Source organism: Galeopterus variegatus, unplaced genomic scaffold, assembly GCF_000696425.1.
Source record: "Galeopterus variegatus unplaced genomic scaffold, G_variegatus-3.0.2 Scaffold3504, whole genome shotgun sequence".
Lineage (NCBI taxonomy): Eukaryota > Metazoa > Chordata > Mammalia > Dermoptera > Cynocephalidae > Galeopterus > Galeopterus variegatus.
The window spans coordinates 176,851-189,499 of record NW_007729615.1 but is presented as its reverse complement, the minus strand read 5'-3'; the positions used below and the strand labels follow the sequence as shown (position 1 = coordinate 189,499).

At 35.8% G+C, this 12,649-nt stretch overlaps 1 protein-coding gene and 1 non-coding gene across 5 annotated transcripts in view; one reads left to right on the top strand and one right to left on the bottom strand.

Moving 5' to 3' along the window:
- The window catches only part of SNAP23 (synaptosomal-associated protein, 23kDa), a 32,114-nt gene that overhangs the window by 10,936 nt on the left and 8,529 nt on the right, over positions 1–12,649 (bottom strand). For 2 of the 4 annotated variants that reach the window (XM_008585243.1, XM_008585244.1), the window contains exons 2-5: positions 8,203–8,305; positions 7,584–7,625; positions 7,119–7,167; positions 6,206–6,323 (exon numbers count right to left, since the gene is read on the bottom strand). In XM_008585243.1, the coding sequence (XP_008583465.1) occupies positions 6,206–6,323; positions 7,119–7,167; positions 7,584–7,625; positions 8,203–8,259 (266 nt within the window). In that variant the 5' untranslated portion in view covers positions 8,260–8,305. Of the gene's footprint in view, positions 1–6,205; positions 6,324–7,118; positions 7,168–7,583; positions 7,626–8,202; positions 8,306–11,204; positions 11,291–12,649 lie in introns of those variants that run through there. The other 2 variants (XM_008585245.1, XM_008585246.1) reach the window with 2 other exon arrangements.
- TRNAI-GAU lies at positions 6,664–6,737 on the top strand. Its single transcript has one exon. It is a non-coding gene; the product is annotated as a tRNA-Ile (tRNA).

Sequence of the window (12,649 nt, the reverse complement as noted above, 5' to 3'; positions counted from 1 at the left end):
AAAAAAAAAAAAAAAAAAAAAAAAAAAAAAAAAAAAACTAGACTGCAGCAGCTGTCTACAAAGATCAACCTATTTAAAACTTCTTAGGAAACTTCAGAAGTGTTGTTTTCGTAATCTTACATGTTATTTAGCAAAAATTTAGTTATCAGAGCCATTAGTCAAAGGGTGGAATTATAAATTAAGATCCTTTTGTCAAGTCCATCTTTTGTCAGACAGCACCCATTAAGAACAAATTCACCTTACATTATACACCATAGCACAGTTTTTGAGACAGTCTCCACCATTCACAAAATCCATGCACATGCACAGAAAAGCCATTTGAAGCATCACCTTGAGATAGCAGGTTAGCAGCCCAAACTGCGCCACAAGACTGCATCTTAAAGTTCCCCTTGATCAGTTATTGAGCCCGGCTTCTGATGTTAAATCTTCATTTTTAGTAAGCAGATTAGAAAGGAAGAGATTAGGTGAGAGAATGTAATGCAGAAAATGGTAAATGGCAGTCAAACAGAATGGAAGCAGGTTTAGAGTTTTAAAAGCATAATACATTCAAATTCCTGCCTGCTTTCATAAAACAACCGACATCTGAGAATCTAGATCAAAAACAACAAGAACAACAAAAACTATTTAAACCAGAGCACACTTCATTTTTCCTCAGATGGTTTGGGTGATGATATTATTTCCTAAAATTATAAAAATTAATAAAAGAAAAGGCAAATACTAAAGGGAGACATCGTGAAACTTCCTAACTCTTTCCTTAGTGATTACAGATTTCTCACAATTATTTCTATCATGTATTTTATTTGCAATGTAATTTTAAAAATCTTTTTACACCAACCAACAAGTTTTTCTAACTTTTCCACCAACCAACAAGTTTTTCAAGGACATTCAATCAACAAGTATTTATTAAGTACCTACTGTGTGTTAGATACCATTTGAGGAATGAAAAACAGAGTAATGATAAATAAAACAGACAGGGCCAGAGTTGTGCCTTATTCATATTTGTATTTCCAGGGAGTAGCATGGAGGAAGCACTCAACTGCTGAATGAAATATAATTCAATATTTAACCATTCAAATAATTTTTATATCTGAATATGACATAAAATTGGAATAGTAGAAAACCTGTAGTACCAATTTTGAACTTCTCTAGTAAATGGTCCAGAAAATACCAATTTATCTTCAAACTACACACCATTATGTTTCAGTTTGTAAGACAGGCAAGGTAAGACAGAAAAATACCTTGTTTAAGAATGGTTAAACTGGGACCTCAGGCAGTTTACTATTCCCATTTTAAGTCTGCTTCCTTTTAAACTCTTGTTAATTAAAATTACAGCTTATCAGTTACTGTCAAAGATACAGGATTTTAAAAAAGGATCTGTGCTATTTTAGAATTCAAATGTAGCAAGCTAATAGAATGGCATTTATTCACAATTTTAAACTTTAATTCTGGCAGTCTGTTACTAAATTCCAGTACTCCTTTAGAAAGAATTAGCTAGTTAAAATTTTATGTATTATTTTAAAAAAGAAAGAAAAAAAAAGATTTGCTGACTGGGCTTCAATTAATCCTACTGAACAAAAGAAATCTCAAAGAACAAATCTACTCAAGACATTTTCTATACAGCAATATTTGTACATCTAACAACAGCAACAACAAAAAGGTTCATTCTTGTCAAAGTCAAAGAATATAGTATATAGTCAAAAGCAGGAATACTGTCTGGTTTTGAATACCAGCCCTTCCACTTGCTAGTGTAGCCTCTTTGTGCCTCTGTTTCCCATGTAAAGTGGTGATAATAAGAGCATCTATATCATATTAAGGCTATTGTTTATGAATTAAACTTAAAGTGCTCAGAGTAGTAGCTTAAATTAATATACAGGCCCACAATTGTCATCCAAAACCCTTGGATATGAGATGTTTTGAGAAGTACCACATAATCAAATACATCAATATTTCTGCAGTTAATATTTACACTAAGAGTGATAAAGAGTATAATAGCTGCAGTTCAAGTTACATTATGTAGGCTACTGAGCTGTGGCATCATTATGGAAAAAAAACCTTGGCTTTTAGAGTTTTTTAGATTCCTGAATGGCAAAGAGACTGTGGACCTACATTGTTATTACTTCTACAAGTTACTACTACTACAGGTTAAATACCCCTTACCTGAAATGCTTGGGACCAGAAGTGTTTCAGATTCCAGATTTTTTTTTATTTTGGAATATTTGCATATACATAATGAAATATCTTAGGGGATAGGACCCAAGTTTAAACACAAAATTCATTTATGTTTCATATACAAGGTACTTCAAAAAGTTCTGGAAAAATAGAATTAAATAATATAAATCTTTCCACGAAATTTTTGAAGAACCTGCATACACCTTCTACACATATCCTGAAGGTAATTTTATACAATATTTTTAATAATTTTGTGCAGGAAACAAAGTCTGTGTACACTGAACCATTTGAAAGCAAAAGGTTTCATTATCTCAGTCATTTGTGTGGAGCATCTGTGGTTGTTTGGCCCCTCTTATCTGCCATTCAGGAATCTATCACCATCATTCAGGAATCTGAATTTATATGCTACCAGTAAGCAATCATTTTCTTATACTTATTGACATATAAGTACTTAACAGTAAAAAATATGACATACCATTAATACAGCAAAAAAATAATGTGTTCAGGGTAACTAGGCAGCATAGTTGCATCACCAGAATACCTGTATTAGATGCTAAATAGTAACAACTAACAATGGCAGACTTTCAGTCTCCACCTACAATGCTGTGTTTTGATTAAAAGGTTATCATATACTGTATTTTATGTTTTTAAGTGAGAAGAAATATCAGAATCAGTTGAGGAACCAGGAAGTGGGTCCTGTCGGGATGAGGAAGCATTCTGCTAGATGGCTTTTTAAAATGTTTCCTCCAGAGTCATCTGCATCATTAACAACAGTTTTTGTCTTAGAAGTCTCTCTTTGAATTTATAAACAGACGTGATTTCTTGTTCTGTTATGAATGCACACTTCTCTAGTTCTTTAATAAGCCCATCACACATTCTCACCATGTCATCTATAGGTATTTTTTTCTGCAGTGTTAAGGTCATCTTTATCGTCACAGATTGAGTATCCCTTATCTCAAATGCTTGGGAACAGAGGTGCGGAATTTTCCACTTGTGGCATCATGTCAGTGCTCAGAAAGTTTCTGATTTTGGAACATGTCAGATTTCGAATTTCCAGATTAGAGGTGTTCAGACTGTATCAGAATTAATACTACCCTTGTAGAAAGAGAATGAAGAGCCTGTGTCTGCTTTTGAGAAGTTCATATTATGGCTATTTATATAATGAGCCTAAATGAAACACAGATTCACAGATAAGATTAGAAAGATCAAGACACTGGTAGCAATGATGGAGACAGAGCTGAGGAAAAGAGACGTCATAGCGGCCAAGGTCTCAATGTTGTAAAGAAGAAATAAGTGAAAGAAAAGCAATTAAAATCAGACATCTTTAAAGTGGAATATTAGTGATTGCTGAGAGGGAATGAATTCAGTACTGCAGAAAAGAAAGCTGTGTGAAAAAAATAAAATAAAATAAACTGGAATACTACTCTTCAGGGAACAACTGTTCTGTTACAGCAGCCCCTTGATTCCATTTGTTAAGGAGTGCCTTCTCTTGACACACTGAGAAAAGTTTCCACTGAGAGTGAGACTAAAGCCTGCTTCAGGACCATACTCTACCTTCTCTTCCACCAGTGTCCAAGAAAAGCTTGCCTGTGCTTGGCTGGGATACACAAAGAAAAATAAAATAAATACTTCTGAAGCTCCATTTCTCACTTTCTATGATATTAGACAATTGTAGGATTCACTGCTCCTCCTGTTCATCAACCCATGACTCAGAGCTGATCTTGCTCTAGATTCTAGAGAGGACTTCTTTCTCCTTGTTCTTCTCCTAACATCTGATCTCAAGGAAATTCATCTACTTTCTCTCCTCTACACTCTTCCAAGAGAGTACGTGGAACACAGGAGTAAGGCACAACAAATAAATCTGCAAAACACAGCTAAAATTTGAATCAAATAGTCTGTGCATTTATAACTTAATCATTTAAAATAACCTGCTAAACACTGACTGGCAAGTCATAGTTATTAAAATATGGACTTTCAGAGAGTCAACCAAGGTCAACAGGCTTGTGTTAGAATAGAAAGCCGGTGGACAAGACTAGGAAGAACACTGTCAAATCTTGACTTCTCATGACCAAAACAAACACTAAAGTTGACCAACAAGCAACTAAACTCTATTTTCTCTAATAGAAATGGCACAGAAAATGTTGTCATATGAAAACACTTTTCTGAAAGTATGACAATATAACAAAAACTCCTCCATTTCTAATTCCTTTAAGTAGTAAAAGTGCTGAGAGTCTGTAGACTTTTGTATGCCACTCTTGGTTTACCAGACCAGCTGGCACAACTGGATGGTAGTACAGTAGTTCCCCCTTATTTGCAGTTTTGCTTTCTGCAGTTTCAGTTACCTGCAGTCAACTGCAGTTTGAAAATATTACATGAAAAATTCCAGAAAGAAACAATTCGTAAGTTTTAAATTGTGTGCTGTTCTGAGTGGCGTGATGAAATCTCATTGTGTCCTGCTCCAGATGTGAATCATCCCATTGTCTAGCATATCTGCACCATATACACTACCCACCCTTTAGTCACTTAGTAGCCATTTCGGTTATTGTATCAAAAAAAAAACATAGCATACAGTATATAAAGTTTGGTACTGACTGCAGTTTTAAGCATCCACTGGGGGTCTTGGAATATGTCCCCCACAGATAAGGAAGGGACTACTGTACTAATTTTTATGAAGCTCTTTAAAACTGAATACTTTCAGCAGTAAATATAGTCATTCCATCTCCAAACACTGTCATTTCAACTAAGGATAAAGTTCAAAGTTGTTTTGTTAATTACTTTTTTAAAAACAAAGATGAACTCCTTCTAAGGGAAGGGAAGATGATAGTCAAATGCCTTGGTCCAAACCTCATCTTGGTCTGAATATATAAAATATTTGTCAACACAATGATGTTTGGTTTATCCAAAGGTAAGTAGAGAATTTAAATATTCACAATGGAGTCACCAAAAAGAATGAATTCCTTTGTGTCAAGCATAATTTCATACATTACACACAAATGGTTTGAAAACTTCATCTCCTAGTTTACTAGACTCCAGATCTTCAGAGTCTTCTTTGATTCTTCCTTCTTCAAGTTTCATATACAATCAATTGATTTTAAATGAATTCTCTGATTTACACTTTCCTCTCTTATCTCACTGATAAAGTTTTACATCATAGGCTTAGAAGACAAAAGGTTTTTAACTAGTCCCCTGGTGTACAGAATACAAAAGGTTTTTAACTAGACCCCTGTTATGTACTCCAACCTATCAATTCCTTAGCTTGGCATTCAAGTTTCTCTACTACCTATTTATATCTTATTTTCCACTTCTCATCTACATGGATGATGCAATTCAGTTGTCAAACTCTTCCTTAATCTTTGTTTACTTTCAACCTTCCATAGGAAATACCTTCCCCTCTCCATTCCTTCTAACCACTCAAAGCCCAACCCATATTCTATCTCTTTTTTGAGATGTTCTCCAACCCAACCTTTACCAGTTTTGTACTCCTAGCCTTAGATAATATCATATGATCTAACACTAAATTTATATATTTTCTATTTTTTGCTATTCTTTCTCATATATCCAACCACATGGTAAGTCTTCTGAAGACAGGTCCAAGTCGTTTACACCCTTGGCCATCCCTCATGTGTCTACCATAGAATATATATTTTGTCAATACTTCTTATTTAAAAGAAAAAGACAATAATTCCATCTCGCTCTGTATCATCCAGGTGCATATTTTCAACCTTTTTGTATATTACTACAAATTGAAATTGGGACTTGCTCCCAGGATTGGTCAAATTTAAGCCATAGTTTTCTGTGAACATGCCTATTCACATGAAAAGCTTGATCTGCCTGAAGGAGAAATATCTTAAGTTTATCTAACAAAGTTGCTCATTTAGGCCTAGTCATAATTCTGACCTTATTTGGGGTAAGGGGATGGGACTGCGGGAATGCTGTCATTTATCTATCTATCTATCTATCTATCTATCTATCTATCTATCTATCTATCTATCTATCTATCTATCTATTTTAAAAAGGTTTTGATTTATCAACTCACCTATTACATGGGCAGACACAAAGGCCACAGCACTTGTTGAGCTCTGTTAAAGTCTTCTCTGCCTCTCTCATGTCTTTATTTATTTGGTCCATGCCTTCTTCTATGCGGTTTAGTTGTTCTAAGAATAAGTTGTGGAAGTTACATTTTGTGTTATAATTATGGTGTCAACCAGAAAATGCTATTATTATGCCATAGCAAACTTCAACCTTGAATCTACCAACAACCCACCACAGTGAATATATTAGTGCCAGAAAGTATAACAAACTGTTCAACATGAAAACAATCTTTCTCATACTGATCCTGAGCACCTGGCCTCTTACTGTGAAAAAATTTGTTCTAAAGAAACTTGTACACTAGGATCATATGAGGATTGTTAGAGATCACCCTTGCAACCAAGTTAAGTGTACTTTGACCAGACCAGATCTCCAGCATTTCTATCATTTAATAGGCTCAGGGCTGGTGGGTTAGCTCAGTTGGTTAGAGTGTGGTGCTGATAACACCAAGGTCAAGGGTTCAATCCCTGTACTGGCCAGCCACCAAAAAAAAAGAAAGGTTAAAAACCTGAGGCTGTCACAGGACTAATTAAAACTAGACCAGATTACGCACAGCCAACTCAAATCAAATGTTTCCAAGCTCATCTGTATTTAGGATTTATCTTGACTTCTGAGGATGATGCAAGAATATCATAATGTATAACTTACATATGACCAATGCACACGATAAACCATGCTGGCCTTAACATATACATGGTATATAGCTGGGCATTGTTCAAATCAGAACAAAAGAAGTAAACATATCACTCTTATCTTACAAAGGGAAGGCACTCCCAAAGGCAGCAATTTATGACTGATTTGATAGGGCTCTTTGCCATCTCATGTCAACTTAAGAGTTTCTGCCAGTGACTTCAACCCACCTCCTTGTTCATCCAGCAGAGTGATTGTCTTGATTCCTGCATCCTGAGACTAAAAGAAGGGGGGAAAAAGCCAATAGTACAACAAAACAAACCCCAAACAACAGAAACAAAACCTATAAGGATTGGCAAATAGCAAGACAGAATCATTTAGAAACCTAAGCTCTCAGAGGATTAGAGCTACAGATAGAACTAGTATTCTTAAACCAACACACTTTAACATATTAACCCCCCAAAATAATTAAATGACAAACTCTGGTGAATTCATCTTCCCTGTCATATTCCAATACTGTCAAAGGGAAAAACAGAAAAGGTCTGTTAGTGCATAGTTTGACAATTTCAGCAAATACTGGTTCTAGATAATAAAGTGTATTGATACGATACTCTTTAACACCAAGTCCATCTAGTACAATTAGGATTCCTCCAATAAATTTCTACACTTAATTTAATGATTAAACATTTTCTTACCTCAATGGCTAAACCCAGGATTCTCCTTGTACTTTCCAGAGACTAGGAGAAAATATAGAGTTTCAGCATTCCAAGATATGTAGCAAAAAAATAAAAATAAAAAATCTGATCACAGGCCATATTTATGATGCCACTCTATTTTTAAAATAAAGTCCATCCCTCACTTTAAAACAAGGGAAAGAAAGTTGATCACTATACTTTTAGTTATTTTCTTCCTACCAGGTGCTCGTTAAAAGAAAACATCGATGGTGGAGTTCATGGGAGTCATAAAAATTTTACGAAGTCATAAAAATTTAATGTAGGTAGAAATCTAAGTATATTACACAGATATTAGAAAATTGTTAACTAAAAGTCCAGAATTCTTCAAATCTAGTGTATCTTTGTTGCATGTAACTGTTAAGTAATGACTATCTAAAAAAAATCATACACAATTGTTTTCATTTATTTAGCTTTTTGATGAGTTGAAAAAAAAGGAGCTAGCAATGGTAGTATGGGGCAAATGAAATCTATGATATAAAAGGACCAGGAAAAGGCCAAATGGTCTCTAAGTAGGCCTTTTCATCCCTCCAATGTGAAAACTGAAATGGAATTAATTATTCAATCTGAGTAAAACATTTACCTCATCTGTAACCTGGTGAGCCCTCAGCTGAATTTCTTCTGATGACAGATTATCCATGATGAATCAAAATTCTATCAGGTACAGAAACAAAAATGTGGATATTCTATAAGAATAAAGATACAAAAAAGTTTGTTTGAGCAAAGAGCGTAGATTTATGGAATTTAGATACTTAGGAAAACAATATAAAAGAGGCTATCTACACCGCAGGTAAAGAAATTAAGGCTGAGAGGGGCTAAATGAATTTTTAATGCTAGTTAGTACCTGTAGTGGATTAAGTTATGTTCCCCCAAAACTCCCTGAAGCTTAAATTGTATCCCCCAAATTTTATGTGTTAGAAATTTGGGCCCCACTGTGACTGTTAAGAGGGTGGGAAATCCTATTACAGTAATTGAAAGGTGGAACCTTGAAGAGGTGATTAGATTGTAAGACTGTGCAGTAATGAATGCATTAAAAATGGTGGTCAGGGGCATGGTTCTGAGGGCTTTAAAAGAAGAGAGAGGAGAATCTCTCTCTCTGCTCTGCCATTTCACAATGTGATACCCTGTGTCACCGAAGTCACCACCAAGACCCTCACCAGATGTGTTCCCTGGACTTTGGACATCCCAGCCTCAGAAACTGCAAGCAATAAATTTTATTTTCTTATAAATCACCCAGTTCTGTGTATTTTGTTATAAGCAACAGAAACAGACTAATACAATATCAAAGGTAAACTCACGATACAGGTTATAGGACTTCTAGTGAAGTACTCTTTCCACTTGGAAAATGGTCCCTCTACTTTGAGAGGCAAAGCCTTATTAGAAGACAAGCTTTGAGAGACTATTAAAATCCTACCAGCCAGCTGCCTCCTCTCCCCTCAAAAGAGACTATTAAAATGAATTCTTTGTTGTACAATGTTCTTCATATGTTGTCTGAATATGGTAAAGCAATAAGGTGAAGAAGTCCAAGTTAGTAAAGTAGCAAAATCCAAAGTCATGTGCCTGAAGAACATGGAAGACATTTCTAAAATATTTCAGCTGCCCTGGCTACTCACTGGAGAAAATGAAATATATTCACTCTTAACAAGAAAAGGGTAATACAGGTACAAAGAGCTCAGAAGAGAATTAAGGTTTTTATTATGGGTCAATTTTCCTCCTCCAATTAGTTGTATTATTTGTTTTAGTGAAGTCTCTAAGAAACTGAACAATTATTTTTCTGTACATAGTAACTCAGAAAGAGAAGACTTCAGGGACATTCAAACTATAAAATAAAACATTTAGTAGGTGTTACTCAGTACCACTGTTGTGTATTCCTCTTTGAGAAGTCATGTGGAGTAATAAGCACTGTGTGATGGATCTAGGTTTTATTTACTTCATTACATTTGCTAGCTTTGTATTAAATTTTTGAAAATGAATTTATCAAAGCTCTTTGCCAATGACAGAGATAAAGTCTGGTTCACATTCTAAATTTGCCTCCTAGCATTCGGCAATATCTGGAGACATTTTTGATTGTCACAACTTGGGGGGAGGGCATTTAGTGGGTAGAGGCAGGAAAGCTGCTAAGCACCCTCCAACAAAAAAGCTCCCCGACAAAGAATAATCCAGCCCAAAATCTCAAAGTGCTGGGGTGAGAAACCGTGCCACGGAGTATACTTATATTCACTGATAAGCAAGGAACCTAATTACCCAGGGATTTTATTTTATCTTTGTACCTCTAACACCTAACCTGTCTGACAGTAGGTATTCTGAAAATGTCCGTCGAAAGAACAGATAAGTAGATAAAAGAGGCTGTATTCTCAAAGTATTTAAGGGGCTCTTGGAAACAAAGCTACATGTAACAGTAGCACAAAGCCTACAATTAGCCACTAGAACCACAAACCAAAAACTGCCTTTGCATATGTATCATCTAGAAAAGCTTGCTGTTCAAATATGAATCTTTTCATTCACTTTTAGTAGAATCATCTTGGATAACACAAAACACAACCACATATATTCCCAGTCCAGGAAGGCATTGCAATTAGAGTCCTATCTATAACTCTACTGTTATAGATAAGTGTTTTAAGGTCTAATTAAGATTTTAAGCCTTGTTTTGGCAGCTGGCCAATACCGGGATCTGAACCCATGACCTTGGTATTATAAGGCTGTGCTCTAACCAACTGAGCTAACCAGCCAACCAATATTTTAAATCTTGATTTAAGTTCCTAATGCTCATTTTAAAAAGTAGTTTAAGTTCCAGATTTAATTTCTTATTTTGCTTGCCATAGTAGGACTGTGGTTCAGGCAAAATGCTCATCTATTAAGATATATACTCAAGATATAAAGTCCTTTCTTGAATTAACAACTGTTTATTCATTACACATAAGCATAAATAGGACTATGTGCTTTATTAATTTGCTAATTGTTTTATAAATCTTTAGCTTTATCATACATATGGCCATGCTACCGTTCCTCTTTTGCCAAGAGAAGAAAAGGAAGTTAGTTTTTTTGCCCTCTCACTTCCAGATTTTTGTACACCTTTCCTTTCTGTAATATCCCACCTGCCTACCCAGGTAAGCTCATGCTTCTCCATCACTTCCTAGAACCCCAACCGAGATAACCCTCCAAAGCCTGCCCTTCCCAGACAGTATGCTCTAAAGTTACCTATTCCTCTCATGTGTAACTCCTCAATACCCAACGAAGAAGAAAGTGATAAGAAAAACAATACACACCAATCCACTAGTGTCTGGAAATGGCACCTCTAGTCAGGTTTTCAGATATAGTATCCTGTGGGTAGGGATATATTTGGGGGAAAGGAAGCCCAGATCTCTCAATTTTTATTATAAAAAATCTTATGAGTTTGAAATTCTACTCCTAGAGGTGATCCATGCCAATTACAAGCCAATACTGGCTATCTTCCTAGTTAAAAACAAGCAAAACACCATGAAGGTTCAAAGGGAGCCTTGAATGCACAATTGTCCTTTGTTAAAATAGAAGATTCCAAGAGTCCTTCCTTCTAAATATAAAAAAAAAACCAAAAAACAGATGTACCTGGGAGGTGGGTGTTAAGAATCACTCTTAGCGGGCCGGCCCGGTGGCGCCTGCTGCAGTGCGCCGCTTGGGAGCGCGGTGGCGCTCCCGCCAAGGGTTCGGATCCCACGTACAGACCGGCCGCTCACTGGCTGAGCGAGGTGCGGGCACAACACCGAGGGTTGCTATCCCGTTGCCGGTCCTGGTCCGGTACGGGCGCGACACTGAGGGTTGCGATCCGTTGCCAGTCACGAAAAAAGAAAAAAAGAAAAAAAAAAAAAAAGAATCACTCTTAGGGCCGGCCTGTGGCTCACTTAGGAGAGTGTGGTGCTGATAACACCAAGGCCATGGGTTTGGATCCCTATATAGGGATGGCCGGTTGGCTCACTTGGGAGAGCATGGTGTTGACAACACCAAGTCAAGGGTTAAGATCCCTTACTGGTCATCTTTAAAAAGAAAAAAAAAAAGAACCACTCCTGATACGGTAATGAGGTCATCTTTAAGACACACTATTTCAGTGAACTCAAAGTTCTGCCTAATACTGCCTTTTTTTTCTTCCCTGAGCAGATGACACACAATACAAGGATCAGATCAAGGACGAGGACAAAGAGAGACAAGAAGTAATACTCCTCAGGCTCTTACTGGTCTTTGCAAATCTGCTCAGAAATGTCAGAGTGTAAACTAGAATTAGCTATATAGCTCTACTTATCATTATTTTCAGTCTTTTGTGGTTTTTTTTTTTTTTTTTTTTTTTTTTTCAGGAAAAGGCCTCCCATAATGTTGAGGAAAAGAGAATTGGTGGGTGAGGGATGAAAAACAAAACATCACTTGACACGAAGATGCCATTAAATTTATTTTTCTCAGATTTAATCTAATAGATTAAATATCTGTTATTTTTCCAATATTCCTGGAAATTTAATCTACTATGCTAATTGTGTGCCTTTGAGAAAAAAATGCAAGATTCTTTTCAGTGCTTTTACACCCTATTTCCTTTCCTATGGTTCACTTGGACTTACTAAAAGACTCCTAACTTAACTTTCTTAACTTCTTTTCTATTTTAAACCTGGGTGGGGGAAGAAATGTTCATTTAGTACCTACTGTGTGTCATATACCCTACTAAGTATTTATATACATCATTATCTCCATTATTCTATTTTATAGATGGGAAAATTAAGGCTCAGTTTAATTAAGTAATATATCCAAGGTAACTGAGTCAGTAAAGAGCAGATTTATTATTCAAGTCTGGATCTACTCTGAAACCAAGGATAGCTCACAGTCTGGTTAATAGTCTTATTGTTGAGTATATCCCCCTTAATAAATATATCAGATCCTATGAGAACTGCTGAATATTGGAAAATGGGCTAAGCAACACTACCTGATGACTCATTTCAAAATTTCAGATGCCTTCTGTAATAAAACCATGAAATCTTTTTTTTTTTTTTTTTTTTTTTTTTTTTTTTTTTTTT